At 40.4% G+C, this 24,085-nt stretch overlaps 1 protein-coding gene across 3 annotated transcripts in view; it reads right to left on the bottom strand.

Annotated features, from left to right (window-relative positions):
- The window catches only part of Ec (ubiquitin specific peptidase echinus), a 112,467-nt gene that overhangs the window by 6,656 nt on the left and 81,726 nt on the right, over positions 1-24,085 (bottom strand). For 2 of the 3 annotated variants that reach the window (XM_076817402.1, XM_076817403.1), the window contains 5 exons: positions 11,328-11,462; positions 7,703-7,867; positions 2,568-2,702; positions 1,560-1,829; positions 218-592 (listed from right to left, as the gene is read on the bottom strand). In XM_076817402.1, the coding sequence (XP_076673517.1) occupies positions 218-592; positions 1,560-1,829; positions 2,568-2,702; positions 7,703-7,867; positions 11,328-11,462 (1,080 nt within the window). Of the gene's footprint in view, positions 1-217; positions 593-1,559; positions 1,830-2,567; positions 2,703-7,702; positions 7,868-11,327; positions 11,463-16,234; positions 18,577-24,085 lie in introns of those variants that run through there. The other variant, XM_076817404.1, reaches the window with a different exon arrangement.

Here is a 24,085-nt window from a genome sequence, read left to right as displayed (position 1 = left end):
ATTCTGAAAGTCTAACAGTCGAAGCAAATTTTCGAGTCTAGTACTTTTGAATAATTTTAGAAAATGAACCATGTTATCAGTGACGAAATAAATAGTGTATATTCGATAGAATAATGTTTTTCTTGAGTGTCTGCGAAGCTTGTTAACTATTCCATACTATATTTGAATGTGCACCACTCTAATATTAATATTCTGGTCATTTTTTAGTAAAACTTACTTGATTGCCAAATATATTGTTCTGGATATCGGTGAGATTCTGATAATCGCTGTAGATCCTGCGCTGCGTATAAGGATGAGGAGGACTATCGGGGTTCGGCGTAATGGCACGTCTGGCAGTGCTGTTGATCGATGGTTTCTCCGGGCTCGGCGTGATCGATCGACGAACATTATTCTTCGGGGGTGTCTTCAGGCCATTTCCGTTTGGAAAAGGCGTCACTGTCTTCGGTGCATTATCCGTGTTAACCGGAGTCCCACCAGGGGTTGCGTACAGCAGAAGTAGTGGTTGGTATCGACCTCTTCTGCATTTCTCCACGACTTGCTCCCACCGTGGACCGATTTCTTTGACGGTGGCGTCGTCGAAATAAATCCAGACCTACCACACAGTTAACACATGTCATATTAAAATAGAGAAAACAAACATGTCTCTACAATCTTACATAACATTCGCATTCAAAACAATGTGATACTTTTTTCTTAAGAAACAAATGGCAAAATAGTTCAGACAAAATTCAATTAAAAATTCTTTATTAAGGGGGAAGCTCCATTAAAAAAAAATTTCCCTGGATTTTTTGGTGCATTTTCTTAATGCTTCAGGTCTCAAACTATTATAATATATTTTTCAAGCTATTGTAATATATTTCAAGAAAACGTTCGCATTTTTCATTTCAGAGCACACGTTGGAAACTTACACGACAGCTCATTTTAATTTTTTTTAGAAGCCTAACTGTATCGCGTGCTATGGCCACGTCACTCAAAACTTTTTCAATACAGGAGCATGGAATATTAGTTAAATATATGTATTTTCATTTGCCCATAAAGAGTTTTCGTAGAAAGTTACATTTTATCATAAAAAATGCCTTGAACGTTGCCTTTTTTCAATCGTCAAAGTGGCTTCCCCCTATTAGTGGTCATATAAGAATGATTGAAAGTAGATTCTGACCAAACTAATTACTTTATTATTCTGATTAAACACCTTGAAATATTATTAGCGAAATTTTCAGACTTGATATTTAATAGATAATGGTAACTGAGCTGGCATATTCATTGGAGCTACAGTGGAGCCTCGATAATCCAGGATAACTGAGATCCAAACCGGTTCAAATCAGGAACTCGGATTAACCGAAACACAGACAAATTCACACTCTGTCGATGTTTGAGGAGAACCTGATACCTGTAGACATAAAACTCTATCTACGAGGAAAAGACGCCGATACCAACTTCTTTGAAATACGACTTCCAATTAAGCAGATCTTGGATTAAGCGAAACTTGGTTTATCGAGACTCCGATTATTACAGCTCCACTGTAATCCGAAGCATGGACATGATCACAGCGAGCTTACCTTCAGTTTAGTGTGGAAGAAGAAGGTGGAGTAGTGCTTCCCGTAATACGTGACGACTCCCACGAGATTGTGCACGGTTGAAGCACCCCATCGAGAGTCCACAACGCTGTGGAAAACGTCACTCAATCGGAGGGACGTTCCCACGGTCGCGAAAACGTCCATGATATGCTCCAACGATGGCCGTTCGCTGTCCCATACAACCCCGACGGAAACGATTTCCGGTCTGTTCATCAGCGTTCTACAGATTTGGATTTTGGCCCCACAGGAACTCTGAGAAAACGAGAGAAATCGTTGTCAACGTAACCCACGTGTACGATTAAAGCAGAAATTCTGCTGTGACGTTTTGATGCCAAGACTATAATGAAAATTCCAGATTTTGCATCAAGAATTGTGCGATCAAACAGATTCAAAGGAAGCTATAAATTCCATGACAATTAGAAAACAATTTGCACAGAATCTGCGGTAGTAATTTTACAATTCAGTTCACAGTTCAATGCTTCGATATCAATGTCGATATTTAATCATCACCATTTAACAACAATTAATTTAACGGAGCACTTCGCTATATTTTTAACCACGCGTGTCTCTCGTTGCATTTAATACAATTATTCTTGAAAATCCCATGCAAGCTTTATTACGTCATAATGATCATCGAACGCAGGCAGTTATTTGCAACATTAACGCTGGAATGTTCATAGCGTCGCCGTTGCACCGATTTCGAACGCGATTTCGCAGCATCCGCTGGCAACTGTATACCCCCGGGCATTCGATGATAGTTGCCGTTCCACTTCAAAGAGAAAGTATACATCGGCGAGATATTATTTCCAAGAAAGGCCACAGGAGAGTGTGTACCTGATCTTGCCAACCGGATGAATCGAGCTTGATTCACCGGAACTATCGGTTGGAGTGCAAAGTGGTGAGTCGCACGCGATGTAGAAATCGTGGCCACAGGTATACGCTCCGCCAGGGAGAGGTTTTCTTATTGGTAAAAAAATCATGGTTACTCACTGGGCAGTCCCTGATGTCGCCCATGCCACCAGCTTTTCGCAGAAGCTGACCGAACAGGTCTGGACTGTTTCGCGAATTCGGTGGCGTCTGCCTTGCCTGGGACGTTAACGCTGATGCTGACACGTAGTGAACCATCTGTGAATGAAATAGAGACCGTGAAATGCATGATTTAATGTTTGAATGGGAAATACCTGTGTCGAGATTACAGTAAACTGAGAGAAGAGAAATCCTTCTGGTGATTCGAGTTTCACAGTTATGGTTCGGTGTATGAAATCTTATTGCTGTTTGGCATAAGCGCAACGTGAAATACAGCGACACCTTACTCAAGAGTACACTTAAAGCGTGGAATAAACTATGTGTTCTTTGGTGTTTCGCTTCAAAGAAAAATGGTACCATAAACAATTGAAGTATATGCACTTGCAGAACAATGTAATGTTGTTTGACTCCCCAAAAGGGGGAATAGGGTAGATGTACCGTTTGTGGCCGTTGCACTGTTTTTGGCCACGCGCTTCATTATTTCATATTTAAATTGCTCGCAGATCATTATTATGTGGAGAATTTCACATCATAAATATTTTGTTTAGTATACCCCCAGAAATATAAGGTTACATTTATTGCTTACACAGAAAAATATTATATTTTTAAGGGGTGGCCAAAATTGGTACAATGTCTTAAAGTGGCCACAAATGGTGCATGCACCCTAGACGGTCACATTTTAAATCCTAGAAACTTCAAATCAACTGCATTCAAGCTTCAAAAATTTTACACAATTCTATACCATTCAATTATTACCACCATCTTTATTGTATTCTATTGGGTTGGTGCATATGAAATTGACCATCACAGATTGCGTAATTGATTATGCTGGGGATACAATAACAATTATTGCTACCTCTGGCTTTCGACTCCAGAAACATCACAAGAATTAAAAAAAAATGAAGTAGTTAAGAAACAAAAATTTCGTTCGACTTCCCTATCCGAAATTATAATTTCATGTACAGCGACCTAATAATTACCAACGCTGCACAACCCCATTCAATTTCTCTAGTTTTTTAACCCCCGATCAGTGCATTCGTCATTGAAGGGAAAAAGCGTCGCTCTTTTGTTGTCGAACGTTTCGATACTAAACTCTCCCTTTTGTAGAGGGGGTCCGTTCCTTCGAGCTGGAGCAGCAGACAGCGGGAGACGGTAAAAGCGATCGGCCATGACCGATACGAGATTGCAACGAGTTTCGCGTTTTTACAAGCGGCCGACAACAGCCGATACGACTGCACGAACAGAGTGCAACTCCACCCACGTGAGCTGGCTGCGTTCTGCCCTCGATTATGTGCACGTTTTACCATGAACACATTGCAAAGGGCACTGCTTTTGTTCTTAGGAAACCTCTAATTTCCCAGATAATTCTGTGTCAAATTGGGAAATCAGTTTCGTTCTGAGTTTCACTTGCTCAGTCTAATTTGACGTAAATTTCATTTACCGAACTTAGAATTAGTTTAATCTAAACATTTCATTCGTTGCCTGTTTTAGAATTGTATGTTCACTATGGAACATTTTCGAACTTCTGAAATATTGATTGATTTTTCAAAAGTTTATGATTCGACCTTGTACATAAGTAGGATGGAGATCCTTTAATAGCACAATGTATGAAAAGAAGATTGAATTCATAGGCTCGCCCTCGATAATAGATCGAAATAGTGATGGAAGTGGGTTGATTAGAAAAGGTGATCATAGACTTTGCAGACTTTTTGTGAAATGTATATTAAAAGTTTTAAAAGTGGACGACAAGGAACAACAACAAAACATGACAACACAGTCGTTGCATCTTCAAAGTTGGATTAAATGAAATGGGAAACTTAGAATTTAATTCACAGAATCGTCTAATAAGAGAAAACCTGTAGAATGCAAAGCGAAGTTGCCCAAGTCGTATTGGACGCGAAGTTCTCGGAGAATTATATAACTTTATTGCAGAAAAACTGTAATTACTGAACACAGTACAGGGGAAATGTGGGTTTCGTTATTGCGTTTGTTTGGGGCTCGTGGCGGTACTTTCTTACCTAAAGTTCGTGAAAAGTAATTTCACGGTGCTAACTAGAAATTTAATTAGCCCTTTCGTACGTCGTAAGATACACACGAATGCGGTTTTACGATAAAAAAAAAACTTTCATTGCGCACTTTTTACAACCATTTCGTCGTGTTTCTTAATAAACGCTTCGAATAAGCAGACCGATTACCTGTCAGTCAAGAACTGCTTTCGTAATTGAAAACAGATTTAAATGAAATTTACAGTTAACATAACATATGTCGAAGGGAGAAATTGGATATAGTTTTAATTTTTGGTCATAGGATGACTTAAAAATATTATTGAGAAGAAATACATAAAGTGTGTCGGTAAATCAAAGAACTTCGAAATACCTGAGATCGAAAATTGGTGACCATTTACATGTACTTCTCATATTCAGTGATATGCTATTCAATCCAAATACAGATATTTATTCAAATTTATAAATTTTGGAAAATCTAGAAGCTTTTGTGGATTAGGATTTGGTGGATTTTGTGATAATGGGAATTTGCAGAACTCATGATAAATTTATTTACTGACCTTATTCGTAATTTTAATTTCCTCTACAGAAATTTAAAACTTCAATGAAACACCTGTGATAACTTCTTGGACTCAAAGATGGGAGAAAAGTATACTTCAGAGCCTAGTCAGTCAAATAGGGATTTGTAACAAATAATATTCATATATATCATTTTTTTTCTGCTGCATTTAATGTTCTACTCCCAAGTGCGACGTTTCTAATTACAAAATAATGGAAAGGAAGGAAAAGAAGATCGACGGTTTCACTTTTCTCGTTGACAGAGGCGGAAACGATCAGTCTCCAAGAAAACTGTTCTCCAGGAGAACGATAAAGTTATTCGAGCGTCAACGAAGTGATTAAACCTGACGACACCGTGATTACCATACCGCGATGCAGAAAATATCCTGCTTTCACGCCAATTCGAGGCGTCACGAGGATAAGTAACAAGTAATGGAAACGATTATGATGTATCTACCTTCGCTGAACTAATCCTCTCTTAGTTGTAGATGAAAGCTGGGAACTAACCACTTCAACTCGAAGGAATTTTTCTTCAGATGAGTCAGAACCGCGAGAGACGATTTCAACCACTAAAACAATCGTTCACAGATTTGCAGCTGTAATAGAATTTTGTGGCTTTTTCTTTGGTACCTGACTCTACTAGTTTCTTAAAAGCTGATGAAGCTGAGCTATGCTCTGTCTAGCTTAGCTTAATTTCTTCCAATAACGTAAAGTGCACTATTATGCAGAGTGTAACTGCTCATTAATCCACAGTTACATTACAATTAATTTTTTCAAGAGACCATTAAAGCAATGAACCTCAAAACCTCCTGAAACTTAAATCTCTCTTTCCTGAAACAATACTGCACTACCTATGAAATAAATTCTACCTCATCGTCGTTTAAGCTTCACGAACAATTAAACACCAGTTCCCTCGTGAAATTGTAATTCAATCTTTTTCGGTCAAAAGAACAGTTGCAATTTCAAGATTCACACACAAAAGAAATTACCTTCGTCCAGCCACGATCCTCCCAATTGGTTCAAGAGCTGATTGCTAATTCCGAGCCCGTTCCCCCAATCCCTCGATTATACCCTGCGTTTATTAAGCGAAATCGTACCCTTCGATACGATTCCCAAGATCCCACCCCTCAGTGGCGACCGATGAACCATCAAATCTCGATCAGTTAATCCGTTTACACGGCAGCCACTTGGCCATTCAGTATCTTAGCGCACTTGGGCTTCTTAGCTAAGTCGCTTAAATCGCTTAAACCCACCAAGAGGCCAAACTTCCCCTTATCTCCTCGATTCCCCAACGACAGAACCCTGGCTCACCCTCGAACGCATCGATTTCAAGGTTTCTACGAGCAAACAATGGAGACGCAGAGCCGGGCGACCTGCCCAAAGAACGCTGCCTCTGGACCGTTTTTCCAGTCCTACCTGCGAGGTTAACGTGGGAAAGAGGGAAACTGCGGCTGGCGAAGGAAAATCGTGTCGACAGATGCTTCCACGAATGCAAAGAGAGATCTCTCGAGAAACTATTCGCCGCTCTAGCCTCGAAGCGTAATGGAGGGTTTCGCAAGAACCATTTTCTGTTCAACAGCCGCGCTATCAACGCGGACATTCTTATTATATAGCCGCACATACGAGAATTGCAGAGGTGTGATATAATGAAATATTTCAATATTGTGGAATACAGTTACATACCCCTTGACAGTTGGGAAAATATTATTTTTATGATTTTTTTTTTTATATTAAGAAACGTCATACTTGAAAATGAAGATATACACCTTGTTGTGTAAATATTAAGCTGTATTCTCTTCAAGAATAAATATATCTTAAGAAATGGTGTTACAGCAACACTGCTCCCAAGTCGTCAGCATATTTACAGACCCTATTTTCCCACCTGTCAAGGGTATGTAACCCCTTATGAGTTTCGAGGTAAATTATGTTTCTCCTTTCAAAAGAAACAAGAATAGTGTTAAAGCTCAATTTGCACGTGCCCAAAAGATGCACAGTAATAGATAAAACTATATATGCAAGGCTTTCTTCTTTCAGATTTCAAACTCATCAAAATCACAATTTTTCTAATCATGTATCTTTCGAACACCCCAAGTGTACCTACCCCATAATAATTACACAAAATCTATTGATATTATACTAAGGTAACTGTATTCACTGTATTTGACAATTTATAATCGAACAGGAGAGAAAGAACAAATTATAATACTTCACAGTTAGCTCCAGAAATTCAATCCTCGTGGAATGTAAACTCACCAATAAATAAGCACTTAAGGGTAACGAACGAACACTATTATAAAATTATGTTTGCAGTGCGATTGATTCCACGTGCTGCTAAAAATCTTTGGATATGAATCAAGAAATTAAAAGAAGTCTCTAATTAATTGCTTATTTTAATAACTTACTTTCCACGTTTTAATAAAAAAAATTCGTTCACTGGTACGTGTTCATTTACTGATACATCCACCCCATAATATTTTAAGTCTCTCGCAACTGTCGATTGCTATTCCGTTTGAGAAGGATGACGTCGTTTGCACCAACCTGTGTAAAAGGCAGAGGTTCCGAAGTGGCACCGCAAGCTCCGCAAACACTTTGCTCGACGAGCGTCATGGCGAACTTCTGATGAGGCACACAGTGTCTCGCACTGCACATGTCCTCGGCTTCGCCGCTGGCGATGTGCAGATGTATACGCAGAAGAATGTTTTCCTGCAATCAGATTCCGTTAATGTGAGTTCTCTCGTTAGTTTCCTCGATGATAAGCCAGTAAAAATAGAACAGCCACGAGTAATCGTTCACGGATTACAGTAATTCGAAACAGTAGGTCCGGGGATACGCAGTTTTTGTAACTTGCTCGAGTGTCTCAATCTTTCTCATTTTTCCTTGCAAGACTATCGTAAATTATACAGATTTACACTTTGTTCTTTTACTTCGAAGGACGGAGCGTTGATTAACGCTGCTGCACTTGGGGGTTGCCTGTTTGTTTCGAAGCTGAATACAGTCTGTGTCAATATTGTGTATTCGAAGCGCGGGCAGTCTAAATCGAGGTAGATCGCGAGATTATTACAATATCTGGGTAAGAAACTTTCTTCCAAGTATATTGGATTCGTCACGCTCAAGTGGGGAAAAGGAAATTGAAAGTGCAGAAGTTTTTACGCGAGAATGGTACTAAAGTGTTCGTATGAGACAAGTTTCCATGAGAGAATGAAACAAACTGTTTGTTTCTTACTAAAGAAATGAAACAAAAATTTAACACAATAGACCACAAAAAAGTCCTCCCTCAGACGCACCAACTAATACAATTCAGCCGCTTTAACGGCTCCAAAGTCTTTCCAAAATACTCTTTGTTAGACTAGAAAATCCCAATAAAATCTTGCACCAAAGTAATAATTCTCTGTCAAATTGCAAGTGTGTATTACTGAATTTTAATCTCCTACCCTACCTTAATGCAAACTCCACTTACTAAATTTATTTTCAACCCCTAGATACTTAATTCTCAACTTCTAATCCTCTCTAATCTAGCGTATCTACATAAATCGGTAAAAACGAATGCAATGAAATTCGCGCGAAACAGAATTCAATATAAACTATTTAAAAGACTGCCCAACGAATTGATCATATCACACTTTTTATCGAAGAAATATTAAAACTTTTCCAACGAACGATGAGAAGCAGCGTGAGCTACGAGAATACAGGCGTTCTTTCCTCAAAATTAAATCCAATAAAATAATCCCGACAGTTCTCCTATCGCGAACGAGACACAAATTACTATCGTTCCGCCGAGGTAATAAGGAAACTAACCCCCCGATTTTACCAGTGAACATCGATGGAACCAGATTTCTGCTTCGAAGGAATTATTAGCTATTACACGCGTCGACGTAAGTGCTGGCATAAATCTTTCTCTTTCGACATTCGGCCGGCGATTTTCTCCGCGACGCGGAGGCGATTTTCCAAGCGGTTTGCGATCCTGAATATTCTGTCGGTGGAACCAGTTCTCTCTGCTATAGATGCTAACTGTCGTGGATTGCAGTAACGATACCCGTAGGTGAGTCTAAGCGAATGGAGTCCACTTTCTCGTTTATACTGCAGTCATGTTTACCGGCAAGTTCGTCGACGCATGGACGCGTGCTCCCGTTGTGTTTGTGTCTGTGGCGACATCGGTCCGATGAATAAAATTAATGCAACGTTACGAGCGCAGTCGCGGTGCGTGAGTATTATAAATGTAAGGACGCTGGTAAACGCGCCCGCCCCGTTATCCCGAGCTTCCCCGAACGGCAGGAGCACGCTGCTAGAGTTACGCCTTTCGCAATTAGCAGAAATTAAGCGCTTTGTTTGCTCGCGGTGCTGTTACGCTGATTTAGGATCACTGTCCGTGAAACTTCGTCGAACCACTGATTTCTTGCTCCTTGGCCGAGCATGAGTAACGTCGATGAAGTGGAGTATTAATTTCCTGTACAATAGTCGACGAGGGGTAGCAGTAATTGCCTATGCAGCAGTTGATGATATGTAATATGAATTTTGTACATAATGGTTGACGAGGTGTAATATTAACCCTTCGTGGTCACACGGGGTGTATTGTACCTCCAGAATAATTTTCGAGTTCAAATGTCGTGTCTTTACGACTTCCAAAGGGGATTTATCGCAAGAAAAAAAAATTTAAAAATCGATTTTTTCCCACAACCGTGGAGAATCGCTCATTTTTAATTTTATGATATCAAAATCTACATTTCTAGAAAAAGGCTATTAGACCCATGATTGTATAAGTATAACGAACGTGCGATTATCACTGAAAAGTTAAAAGATTCGAAAATACGAAAATGGTAACTAAAAAAATGACGTTGGGGTACAGTGAACCCAGTGTGATCGACTTGTGATTATAAGAAGGTGGGACCACGAAGGGTTAAATTTCTACACAATGGTTGACGAGATGTAATATTAATTTTGTGCATAATGGTTGACGAGGTCAGGGTTGCCACCTTATCACTATATAAATCCCGGAGTGCCACACATTCCAGCTCGGAAATTCGAATATAAACCCGGAGATGGAAAAAGCAAAAAGGAAAGTTTTGTTCTCGAATATCCGGAAAACACATGTGCAATTCTTTTAAGCTCAAACAATTCAGAATTTAAAAGTATCTGTTTTTTAAATTAATAACTTCTATTGTATATAAAATTGATACCATCGTATAACACCACAATTTCTTATTATCTCACTTTTTTCTACAACCCGGATATTTTTCCAGTAAAACCGTAGCCCAGAGATTTGCTTCAAAGCCCGGAGTCTCCGGGCCAAAACCGGAGAGGTGGTAACCCTGGATATAATATTAATGCTGGGCACACAGTAATAATTGATAAGCTTTAATATTACTTTACTTGATAACAGTTGACGAAGAATAATATGAATCCCCTGTACAATAATGTTACAGGTATATCAAATGTGTACGTTAAGGGAAGAATATTTTAAAGATTTGATTACATACTAATGATCCCAAGCCACACCCCTTTAATCAATAACATGTTATGCATGTTCCACCGTAAGGACCCAATAACGAGGACATAGTGCGACCTTGCATAAAATCGACAAATTAATGCTCGGCATGATGTATCAGGTCGTTTGCAGCACTGTTACGCTACACGCCGAACTTAAATTCATACATAAACCATTAGTTAGCACATTAGCGTTACAAGTCTAGTGCTTCGTGAATTACGGTTCAACCAAGATGAATAATAATCGCCACCAATGTGTCCTACATCCAATCCTAACGATTAAAGTATAAAACGATCGAGCAGACTCGCAATAATCTCTCCCTTGAAACTCCACAGGATTTTCTAGTAACTGCTATATCTACGAGACTGCGCAATCAATATATTCATCCCGCAATTATATTTCCCAATCAGTATCCCTAACTGTGCATGAAACGAATCGGGACAAGCACTTTCAATGCTTCCTTTGCGAAAGTAATTCACGATCCGCCGCGTCTGCATCAGCGGCAGTGTCCCGATTTGTCTAAAAGGCCCCGCAGGCATTCCAGCTCGCAGTAGAATTGCCCAGCGTTGGCCAGACCAAAACTCGTCTCGCCTAGATTCGCGGATTGCGCGTCGATACCTACACGCAGGCTAGTCGGTCGTACATAATAGGCCAAAGGGAACGAGGTAAATTGGCACTTACGAAACATTCCGCCGCATCGTCCATGAATCCGAGCTGGAACCTTTGCTGATCGAGAAAACTCTCGGCCAGAGCGCGTCGCAGAGTATCTGGCGGCAATGCGCTCTCTTGCGAAAACTGCAGCTGCGAGAATAGGTCCTGAAACACACAAGGTGACGAAGATTTAGTGCCAGAAACCTTCTGCCGCGAAAAATAAGGCCAACGATTTGCTCAGCCCGCGAATTAATGAAATAATTCATTCTCAGAGGCACGAACAATTATGTTCGCGATTTCTCATACCAGTGTCTTGCTCCAACCTCGTGCGAGTGTAATTTATTTCGTGGATTTTGCGGTAGTGGTATTTGAGAGGAAAGAATTTTGTTTGAAACGTGCATGTTTGTGGCACAAGAGGTTTATCAATCGTTATAATATAAGCTTTTATGAATTCGCAAATTTTATTGAGATAGTATTTTGTATAAATCTTCAGTTCCTACGTGAAAGTTTATAATAACGGGTGTGTGACATATTGTAATTCAAATTTTCTACCTCTAGGTTTATGGAATTTTCCGTGCTTATTGCGCCTATCCAAAAAGATATACAAAAGATGAAAATTGTATTGAATGACTATACGCGAAAAATGTCTTTTTGACAACAAATTTATTATGAATACAGTGGCGTTCGTCAAAGAAATAAATTTTCTGCTTTTTAGTGGAAGCTTAAAAGTCTACTATTCTGAAAACGCATTATTCATGAATGCTAGAGCGTATTTCCATATTAAAGAGCTTCGTTTTGGCGTCAAATAGCCCTTCGTTTCTTTACCTTTCCCCGTGATTTATATAAAACTAGCTTTACTACTCGGCTGCGCCCAAAATTTAGATTCTCATTTTATAAAAAAATTTTGTTTAGTTTATTTTATGAAAATAGTCACTTCATCTGAATTAGTCAGGCATAATGGGCTGAGGCACATTTTAGGCGACAGACAAACACACAAACATATAGAAGCATTTATATTAAAATTGAACGATACGTGTACACTTTATTCTAATTTGGAAAATGAAGCTTCAAAATCTCTTTTTCTTCTCCAATGATCTTGTAAATTCTAAAGTAAAGAATTAATCTGTGATCTTAAGTTTAGAATCGAAACAAATAAAAAAAAACAGCACTGCGAGTTACTGCTCACTTGACAAATACCTTCATTGATTCTAAAATACATTCCAAAATATCACAGAAAACTAACGTAACTAGTCCAGCCTTAACTTCGCGTTCTTCCTCTCAACTATAACAACAAACCTCATCGCCACAAAAAAGAGTACCTAAAGTAATATTCCCACTTGACGTGGGAATCATTTTCAGCGCACTACGTTTCAACACAACACCCCGCATGCGCTTCCTTGATATCGCACACCCAAAACCGCCGAGCGCCAAACCTAGTAGGTCCCTGCCATGAACCACACACGAGCATGACCAAAAAGAGGAATAAACGAGAGTCGAACAGCGGAATTACTCCAGCGTGAAGCAGGATCTGAACCGTTTGCGAGCGCAAAAGGAAACTCATAACGCCCACGTACACTCAATTTCCCATTACATAAACGTATGCAAATCGCGGCGTGTATGTAAATCTGGGCGGCGACCCGAACGAAATCCTCCGTTTAGTCATCGGCCAGAAAGAAACGCGAGCGCTCCGTTCCTTTTCCCTAATCAGCACATCGTTCGCGGCATGAATGAAGGGGGCGAGTGCTGGCTACTGTTTCGAAACTCTACCTCGAACGCTCCGAGTCCTTCCTTCCACTATATTCTCGAAAGGAACCAACAACTTTTCCAACGACACTTCCCCTCTCCATGTACCACCGCGATGCGCTCTCTGTGCGGATTGCGCAAAAAATACCGCGAATAAATCGCGAGGCTGCTGGTCGGGGTGAACGAGTTAGTTTCGTAACTAATCCTCCAGCGATCGGTGGGCAACGGTCGCACGTAGAAAGTCAGCGAGTACCGCTTCGGGGTGGTTGCCCAACGCAGCACATATTTCGAGAAAGAGAGAGAGACGCACGAGAAGTGTTTTAAGGAAGAAAAACCGTGACTGCGCATGTGATGGTCGGTGCGTAATGTTAATCCTTCCACGAGGTTCTTTCGATCGATCGATCGATCGATCTTGGTATATTGCCATGGCTCGGTGTGCGGTGTAATAATTGATAATGCCAGGAATCGTGATGAAGGCTTGTTCTTGGGATAAGGAACTCTTGTCGCAATGCGTGAAAGTGAAATTTCTTGCGCATACACGGGGAGATATATTGCCATTGCAATGTATATGAAGGGGGTCAGAGGTAATGGAAACCATTCGGGGTGTTGGCATATTTTTCTGTATAGAATTATCTAATCTTTAGCTGCACTACTTGTACACCTTGTATTTACTCAGAAGAGAAGTTAGGCAACTCGAAAATTTAGAAAAATGTGCAATTGTGTGTGCAAATAGAGTAGATAGTTTTTATTGGGGTCATAGTGCGGTTTTAGGGGGTAACATCACCCCTTGAAAAATGCAGAATGATCTTTTTCGTGGAGTATCTTAAGAACGGTGAGAGATATCGAAAAGAAGTTTAAATAAATGTTGCATCTTTTTTTATGTCTACGAAACTGTGTAAAAATAATTATCGAATTAAGGATCGGTGTTGGGGTAACTTGAAAAGTATGAATTTTTTGAGAATTATTTTTAAAAACTGCACTATGGCACCAACAAAAAATAGCTTTCTGTTACGGATGAACTGCACTACTCTACTCTCCTTGCACACAAAGTTGCATAATTTTCTGAATTTTCGGATTGCCTAACTTCCCCTGTAAGTGTAACCCACGAATTTACGCTTGCAGTTGTATAATATATATTTAAACAGCGGCCTAAAAAGAATGGGTAAAAGTTACCAACAAGTGTGCTCCAAAAATGTACAAAGCCCCATTTGAAATATCAAATTATTTGTAAGTAATATTGAAATCTCTCAAAAAATCAAATCCAACATTACATTACTTTCACCTCTATGTCAAACAAGTTTTCTATACCCTGAAATAACTGTGAAGAAATTTCAACCAGCTATACTGTATTTAAATCCAGCCAACTTAAAAGAAGAAAACGAACCTTCCGTTCTAATATTTCCTGCTTCAAGAATGAAAAAGTGAATCGAGGGAACCGCAAATGGTCGAGTGAAATGCCTGAATGAAAGTCGCTCGTTTGGTGTCCAGTACCGGGAACGAAGAGACAGAGATATTGATGGCGATAGATGTGGCACGGTTGTACACATCGCCTGATGAGAAGACGGTGATAGTAGCTGAACGTCCACGTGCAACGAGAAGGATGTCGCACCTGTTGGAAGCAGGTTAGCCTGGTATCGAAAAAACCAGCCGGCTTGCAGAAACAGCATTGCTGCGCGAGTGAAATCGATGAATGAAAGCGACCCTACTGCCTAAGATTTAAGTACCTCGCTGCGGTTTGAAATTCGCCATTGATTGCAAGGGACTGGCAATCGACTTGCAACAAGCAATTCTAAAGTATTAGGTACCTATATGACAGTCGACTCCCTGGATTTGTGACTGTGAATGAAATGAGACTGGTGGTATCTACTTTGAGTGCTCTGACAAGAATGGAATAAAAATGATTGGTAGTGATTAATGTGGGAAATAGTAGCGATAATAATTGAGTAATAATAAATGAAAAATACAATTTTTTGGTAGGCTAGTATCAGTGAGTATTGATTAGTATTATGTGCAAATTATTTTATGAAGTTTGCAGATAATTTACAGAGTAATATTTTAAACATTTTGTAGTTTATTTGCCTGTTAATATTATGTGAAATTTTTTTTTTGATTTCTAGTGGTAGGAGTAAAGCTTGAAGGCAAATTTGTTCTTGTATCAGTATTAAAAAGGATGAATCTTTTGAATTATAATTATCGTTTGTAGCGTGGAATTTATTACCATAATTGAGGGTAATTATTAAAAGACAGCTAAACAATTTACAGCTACCCAAAAAGGGAAGATAAATCTCCTAGGAGACAGAGTATCTGGTCGAGTAGCTGAAGCAAGAAATTGAAGCACTAACGACATTTTAAAGAGAAGTCATGTGTATTGCTATAAGTGCTTTCGTACACAGCTCCACTCATCCTAATTCTTATCTCGTGAGCCTTAATGTGTTCTCAAGAACATCTGTGCCAGTTCAAGAAAAAAACCATCCATTAACATAGAAATAGCTTGCAACAGGAGAAACAAGAACATTATAAGGAAGCATGAAATACGATAATATCCGCAGCAAAATTTCAGACAGGTAGCAAAAACAGAGCCTACCTAAATAAATCTGACGAACGTATGCAAACTGCAATAAATGTCGAAATTTGCATTGTTCGCACTCAACAAAAATCTGCATAAAGTGTTGCAGAAGAGAAGCTACGGATTTAAATATCTAAACTTCCTTCAATTTTAGCATCTAAAAGCCAAAATTATGGGCCTCCTTTGAAAGTTTCCAGTGCAGGTTTTCAAGGAATAAAACAGAGGACCGTAAATTGGGCCAAGTTTATGCAGAAAGCTACCAACCCTCAATAATCTGAAATTGAGTAAATTTAGTTTGAAGATTTTAATTGTTAAAGAAAAGTACCTAGCCTTATTTCCATTGGGTATATTTTATTCCAAGTTATTACAATGCTTTTTAATGGATTATTTAATATTGAGTAGTATAATTAATATTATTATAAATTTTCTATAATTTTTGTTCGTCAAACCTAAAATTAAACTATGCCTTGGTAGTTTTAATAATTGTGTAACGTGAGAGTTGTTCTATGGGTTGGTAATCTTTCCCAAAATAAAGATCACAAAATGATGTGTTAAATTTTTGTCATTTTGAGGGTTGGTAAGTTTCTGCATAACCCTGCCCAAATCTACTAATCACAATTCAGCGTACTTTTCGCAGGTCGTTCAGCTCGATGTTAGATGGAGTGTCCTCCCGCTCCATGCCACTGTCCTCCTCCTCTTCTCCAGCGACATCTTCAACTTCGACCTTTGCCACCTCATCCTTCTCCGCGTGATCGAGCGGCGTCGGCGTAGCCGACGTGTCCTGGCGGACTTTTATCCACTTCAACATTTTCTTTCGCAACGTCCCCACCAGGAAACAACGCTACGAGTGTCTCCGTTTCATCCTACGGCCCTCTATGGAAATTCCTCCTCCCCCGTGCAAACGAGAATCTTCAGGTCCAAGTCTGCTCATCACACCGCCAACGAGTCAACGTCAGAGCGAAGAGGGCTTCACTTTTCAAATATCCGCGAACTCGGGGTCCAGTAATTTCGGAAACACACCCTCCAACGCTCTCGGAAATGGAGATAAGAGGAGCATGTCTCCGCGGCTGGTCCCAGGCAAATACAAATTTCCACGGGGCTCACCTCGCGGGCAATCCTCTCGCGAAGATAGCTCTGTTTGCTGTGTCCACAGGCACGATTCGTTACCTGCTTCGACGGTTAATCTCGCCCGTGCACTTGCGATGTGCCACGGCCGCCCCACCCTTTGTTCCCGGGTCGAAGCAGCCTTTTTCCCTCGCGCTGATAACGATCGTAATTTCCTCTGTTTACTGTTCACCTTTCCTCTAACGTTCCTCGGGGAGATACTGGTACATCGTCGTTTCCGGGAACGGTGCGTGGTTGGAATAAATACTACGAAACGAGACGTGGCGTTAATTCCCCTCGGCTTGGGACACTGGTGCGATGGAAATGTTACTTGCAGCTGCGATTGCAATGGTGATCAAGGTAATCCACCGCCTGGGGTATTCAATGACACGGTTAAATGTCGACGATGGCGTTCGATGTTGTAATGGCTCGTAGCTTTCACGGAAGGAAAGGTAAGAAAGAAGCGGGACGATGGACGGGAAACAGGTGGCTGCGGCTTGAAAGGGCCCCTAGCAGATGATCCTTGCGCGAGGACTGAAGGAGGAATCATATCCAGCAATTGCATGCCGGATGTGTCGGGAGAACCCGTTGCCAGACGAGTCGTAGATTCGATTAAAAACAGAAACTCGTTTGGCAAGTGAAGTCACCTCCTCGATCTACGAGCCAGTGGTCTCTTCGGGGGCTAAATAAATGGCTCAGGGTATGTTCGTTCTCCTTCCCGCCCCTCTTCTATTACGATTTTGATAAATGCTTGCCGGAGGAATCGTGGAATGCTTCTACCCTGAACCGTGGATGCCGATTTCTGTTCTTTACATCCGTTCGTTGAACACGATCGGGCCGTGTAAAGAACTTAATTAGAGGCGTGACTAAAAAATTCAGCTGCTCAAATGACTCCGAATCCTCCGTTCCGTGGGTTAACGATTCGCTGCATCTTTCCCTGGACTCGTTCGTTCCACTTCGGCGTGCCACGTGCTCCGCTCGTTTTGCTGGCACAGTTTCCGTCGAATTCTCGGTAATAATGCTCAGGCAGTGGCTGAACGTCGGTGGCTCTTTGAAAACTGTAGTCACTCACTCGAGTCTCCTTTCTAATCATACACCGATCCACTTCGACTCACCGTAATTAATTCACGGGACCAGAAATCAGTTCCCGAAAGTCCCTGTAATCCTCAACAGAGACTCCATGTCTATTCCCTTTCGCCTGCTCACTCCACTTCACTAGGTTTACTTAAAAAAAAAAATCCAAACCAGTTTGCGCCTTAACGAGCACCAAGTTTCTCGATCAGGATTGTCTTCCTTGTTTCCATCACCATTTTACAGGCACACAAGTCACATTCCCTCGACCAAACTGCGCACCACTTTCCGCGAATCGCGTGACGACTTCCCGATCATCACAAACGATGATGAAGACTCCGTACGAATATTCGTTTCGATCGCTTCCTGGACGATCCCCGATTGCCAGCAGCGCTGCTGAAAGCACTGTGGACTCCTTCGACGCTCCACTTTTATCGCCCACCGTGGACTGCACGCATGCTACTGCGTGTCAACCCCCGAGCCCTTCCACTCCGCTCTAGCGTGCAGAAAAAGGGTGGAACAGTTCGATATCGCGGGGGGTTGGCTTCCACGGTGATCGTTCCTCAACGAGGCTTAGAAACGTGGAGAACGGAGCACGGGACTACCTGCACGCGGCACCGTGCGCTCGTACCTGAGCTCAGCAGCTCGCACAGTGCTGCAGAGCATCCCCCACCCCTCGTTCCATCTCTCTTCCTCTTCTGCCTTGCCAATAGGACGGTGGGCCCCTTCCTCTTTCCCCTACCGCTGCCACAGGCCCTCCATAGACCCGAGAAGCCAATGACGTCACCTGGTTAGCTGTCCTACGTTCACCAACCTGGCCGACCGAGGCGACGGCCCAACCAGGCCTGTACTCTCTGCGGGCCCCGCTCCGCGACCTCTTTTCTATGTATTTGGTTCGCACCAGGGGCGAGATATTTTATACTTCACAGGTGTATTTCTCTGTTCTGTTATCAGCGGTAGAGTTCTTTTGCTTTTATTACGTGAGAAAATAAGTAAGAGCGCGTGTGACAGAGAATGTACCTATATCATTGAGGGTTGAGGCTGTTACAAAATGGACCTGAATTTTAAATTTAGGAGTTTAAAAATATTTGGTGATGTGGTGATATAGATAATGCGGGAGATACAGTGGAGTATTTTGGGTCTGGTGAATTGTTGCATACATGTGTTACGTTATTATTGAATGGGATATTCACAGACTTACAGAAGGTAGATTATGTTCAGAATGTAGAGTGAAACAGGTGAATGGAAAAATTCAAGTTAAAATATAAGTTTGAGATTATAGAAGTCTAGTAATGAAGTACATTTGCAGGATTTAATACTTCTGGTGAGAAATGAAGAACTGATGAAAATTAAGGACCTGTTTTTCATTATCATTTGATTTCTAAATTATTCTAACTACGTTTTGTAGATGCTTGAAACGCATACGATGTAAGCTTCTACCATTCTTTTCGTTAGAATGTGGTTAAACTTTAGTTAATGTTTCTCTTGAAATTAATAATAGAAAGATAGTAAATTCCAAAGCTAAGAAATTAACTTCTGTGTTCCATCTTTCTATGTTGAACACTCTTCTCTTTTTAAGTCTCAATCATTTATCTCGAAATAAATGGCCATGTCGGCATTATTTCGCATTTATACTACTTAAACCGAAACTATAAAGCGGCCTTGGATTGAGCACTGCTTCCAATGAAATTCTTAAATTTCAAATACATAGTATTTAGAAATTCGAGCTCGAAGCAATCACTGTTTCGATTGAAATAAATTAAACACAAACGATTTCAATTAAGCGAATGCTAAAATCGTTCAAAGCTACTTATAATGTTCAAGATTTGTCTCTTCAGTGTGCATGGATAGCATTAGGTACTAAAAATACTTTGTTAAATATTCACACTTTCTCAATTCCATTTTGACTACCTTGTTCACAAAAAATAGAAAAATTCTACAGATTACTTTTTCTTTAAAATGAAATCATTTTATCTAATGAAGAATGCAAGTTTATCATTTTGTAGAATTCACAAACCTAACCAACTACAGTGTCTAACAACCGTATTGCATCTGAAACGATATTCACTTGTATTCGCCGACCATCAATTGGCAGGAAATATGTTTGAAAAGGGGGTTTGCCTGCAGGTGCTGTCTAGAGGGTTAAATTAGGGGATGTGTTCTGAAACATAGGGAGAATGGAGTTGAATTATTAATCGATTTTTCAAACACAGAGAACCTATTGCGAGGCAACTCGTTCCAATTACATACGTAAACTCGCTCGCAGAAAAAGACGACAAATTCGATTCGAAGAATCGTGCATTCGATTTCATTAAACATTTCTGAGGCAGAGAAATACTCTTTCCTTTACTAAAGCAATAGAAATGCATTTATTCGAGCTGCTTCAGCTTGAAAACCGTTATTCTATAAGAACAGATCTAATCTCTTAACATTCAGGAAGCAAACAAGTGAATTTTTTGCAAATGTGTATCACGGTTAACTCGAAGGATTGCATCACGAGAGAAAGTTCTAATTATCCAAGCTGCGTTATCAGCGCACACGAAACGCGCTGACACAATTTCTTATCGTTCATGACGTGTACGTACGCGGCACAAATAACTCCACCTCTCAAACAATTAAATCCTTCCTACATTCATTAGTTTCACCAGCAACCAGGACATGGTAATACACAAGAAAAGCTTTCTTTTGAAAAAGGATCTGTCCTTCGCACTCAGCTAATAAATCTCCCACTATTGAGATGATGAGACGGGAGCTCATGGACCCCATGATGACGGTTGAACTGCTTGTTTGTTTCAGCGCGTGGATACAAACCAACTTATCATAGCTTTATATTTTTCACAAATAAGATTTTATTCGCATCACTGGTATTAATATAGAAATAAAAATGGGCTACATCAGACGCCACCTCACGAGTTGGATAACAAAATTCCCACCTCATCAATTAAGGTTTACAGGAACAAACTCTAATTCCAAATGAAAAGGAAGCACCCCATTTCTGCCACTACCAAAAACAAAACTAGCAAAATGGTGTCACCTTGTATCCCCCGAGGAGAATTCTCCAAAAACCACCAATTTTGGTATTTAAGCAAATTTCCTGCCTTGTTTACCACGAGGCAGGTATATGGAGCAGCAAGGTGGAAGAGAAGGAGCTGTCGTCCCGTTTGGCCAGCGATTCGTTGCACAAGAGAAACGACTCCTCCGTTCGATTCCCCCGAACCGCAGCGTCCAGTTACTCTGCACGTCCCTGAGGTCTACACCACTCCTCTCGCACGGGAGTCACGAGGAACAGTTCTGTGTGATCGTAAATGTGTACGTGAATCGTACGAGAATATGAGAGGGCCCGTAGTACGCGGACTGGGACAAAGCCAGTTCCACATATCCAGCCTGGCGTACGAGATACGGCTGGGCCCTGTGTCACCAACACACAGGGGAACCGGGGCCTACGCGAGCTCGACACGAAAAAGCATGGACGACGGAAAAAGTAACCGCAGGTATGGCTGAGTATACCTGGGAGCACCATGCGCCACGAATGAGGGAGAATACTACGGGCGAATCATTCAGTGAAGAATCTTATGGCGTTTCATCTGCGTCTGGGGCTTATAGCTTTCATTGACTGCCTCGAAACACTCGCTTTTACGCAATTTTTATCCTAAATATTATTTTACAGAAAGATGTGGAAGGAGAAAGAAAATTTCAATGGACTGTGTTTTTCAAACCAATTTAAACGTAGCGAAATGATGACGAACTTCCTTCAAAATCTCTGATATTGAGTGCAAAGAGTGATGGGTCTAACGTGGAAGGATCACGTACCCTTTTTGTTCGTTAATTAGCCATTAAAGGATTGCGATGTAGGACAGTGATGAGCACAACCCGTGACCCGCCTGATTTGCGTATATCTTTTGAACTGTAAAAGATATCGAAATGAATTTTGCGCCGAAAATAGGATAAAACTATCCCTTTCTAATGTTGTATAATTCTAATCTGCGTGTGAGCAACTATTCTCGAGAATGAAAATTTTAAAAAGTGATCGTCGTAATCTTCTAGTAATTAGACTTCTTATCAATCTAATAATTGCTTTTCCTGCGTACCTGCATTTCGATATCGCCATATCAGTTTTCGCGGGCAAGCTCGCTCGCTCCAATATTCTAATTGAAATATTTTACAATGGGACAACTATCTATCCAGCACCATTCACTTCTCGTGATTATTCAATCACGAGTCGTGGGCGATCGCGCGTAAGTCAAGCAGCTACTTGAAACGCGTAGGTTTCGTAGTATTTCCTCCTTCCTAAATAAAGTGGAATACTAAACAAAGCCTCCCCTCGAAACGTCGTTGCATGAATATTTAAATGGAAATGATCTTCCTACGCCTGCGCTTCGACTCTCAGCTTCGATGATCACGAACGTCGCCGGAAGCGACAGCTCTTCGTCATCGATGGCTTCAGGTAACCTTGGAAAAACTTCGATAAGGCTGTGATTGGACAATTTTAATTAATTATTGCATTTTAATAACTTTACCCTCACTCTATATCTTATTGTTAGAAAAATTGAGGATAAAATCAGTGAAGAATTTTTAGTTATTAGAAAAGTTATATAGAAAAGTTATTACAATAAGTTTCACGAGGAAGTCTAATTACAAAAGCATTACAAAAAATCTAACTCGAATTTTAGGTGCGATTTAATCCGCAACTCTTACAACTTGCTTTAACAACAAAATATTCTCTTCTCAGCCAGTAAAAAATGAAAAATAATGGACTATTCAAAATCAGCTTCTTCATCAAAATATTCAAAAACCCCTCACGAAGAGCATTGAATAAGAAAAATATTGCTCGACTGTCTATGCTCATAAAATGTCAAGAGAAGAATAGCAGAAAAGGTTACACGGCAAGAATTTTTAATGAAACTCGAAGCACCAGACAACTCTCTACGCCAGTAGAAGGTGCAAGTTCAAGAGAATCATTCTAGACGCCCGGAAACGAACTTCGCCAGTCGATGGTGTTCAGAACCGGTGCAATCCACTGGAGCAACCGCAACACCACCGCGAATCGTACTCTTGGCAGTGGGTAAAATGAGAAGAAATTCCGTCGACTGGAGTATTATGAACAGGACAGAAGCCTAGCGGAATAACTGTTCATCTAGGAACAACAAAATGAACGTCTTCGGTAATATCCCCTAATTACCTAAATGGCCAGTGATTACCGTTTGCCTTAAACGTGCGGGCGTAACGTTCGATGCACGAAAAATTAAAGGAATATAGCTCCTAAGTACTTCTAATTGCATCGATGTAACGGATAAGTGATAGTTATATATGGAAAATACTAACAGTTTATGGGGGTGTGGTTTCCGAAAGTGAAAGTGACTTTTGAAGTGCAGTGGAGGTAGGAGAACTTTGTACTTATGATAGAGAGTATATCAACTTGCAAATTAGAAAACTTAAATATTAAATAAGATAGTCACGATAAATATCAAAATCATTTACTTAACTAATGCTACTTATAGTTCTCTTAAGTTGATTTTGTTACAGAGTATACTGCTTTACTGCAAAAGCCATGTATAATTTGACATCGTTAAAAAAACTTTTACTACACAAAAGTGTCTGTACTCTTAAAAGGATGAAATGGAAGTGTACGAGGTCTGAGAGTCGTAAAGTCGAGGCAATCGCGTATAGCGCGTGGTAAAGGGTCGTCTCGCTTCATTCTAACCCTGAAGGAGTTTTCGACCCTTTGAATATGCTTGTGGTGAATCACTGAGGTATCTTTGGTCAGGTCAAATTCTTCAGCAGTAGATACACGTACCCCCTTCTGGTATGTGGGGATACTTCCTCTTCTTAGAAGAAAGTTTCATATTTGACGGGCATGCAATGAAAGCTGACAGTTATTCCCTTCAAATGCTTTAAAAAAGGCAAATTGCAACTGTCACATCTTTTTTTAAATATTTCAGTATTTCATTTCTTATGCACCGGAAAAAATTTATATTACCACAAATTCTAAGCTTCTCTCCTTTTCCAAGTACATACGCTATAAATAGGTATCTTAATGGTAATACTACGATAGTAAGAATGGAATGATCAACAACGTGTTTCTGTAATACGAAACGGCACCTTATTTTCATAGCGTTGTGTAATGCAATGCCATTCTTGTCTTCGGCAATATGGCGTACAATGGAGCTCGTGCTTCAAACAGTACATGCACTGAACTTTCAGTGGCTTTCAAATTACCAGAAACCTTCTCACTTTGAAGGTGGAACTTATTGGTTTTCAAGTTGACAGAAAACTCGCTGTCAAACACTGCATTTCAAATTTCATT

Source organism: Andrena cerasifolii, chromosome 7, assembly GCF_050908995.1.
Source record: "Andrena cerasifolii isolate SP2316 chromosome 7, iyAndCera1_principal, whole genome shotgun sequence".
Taxonomy (NCBI): domain Eukaryota; kingdom Metazoa; phylum Arthropoda; class Insecta; order Hymenoptera; family Andrenidae; genus Andrena; species Andrena cerasifolii.
The sequence above is the reverse complement of the archived record's forward strand: the minus strand, read 5'-3'. Positions and strand labels throughout refer to the sequence as shown.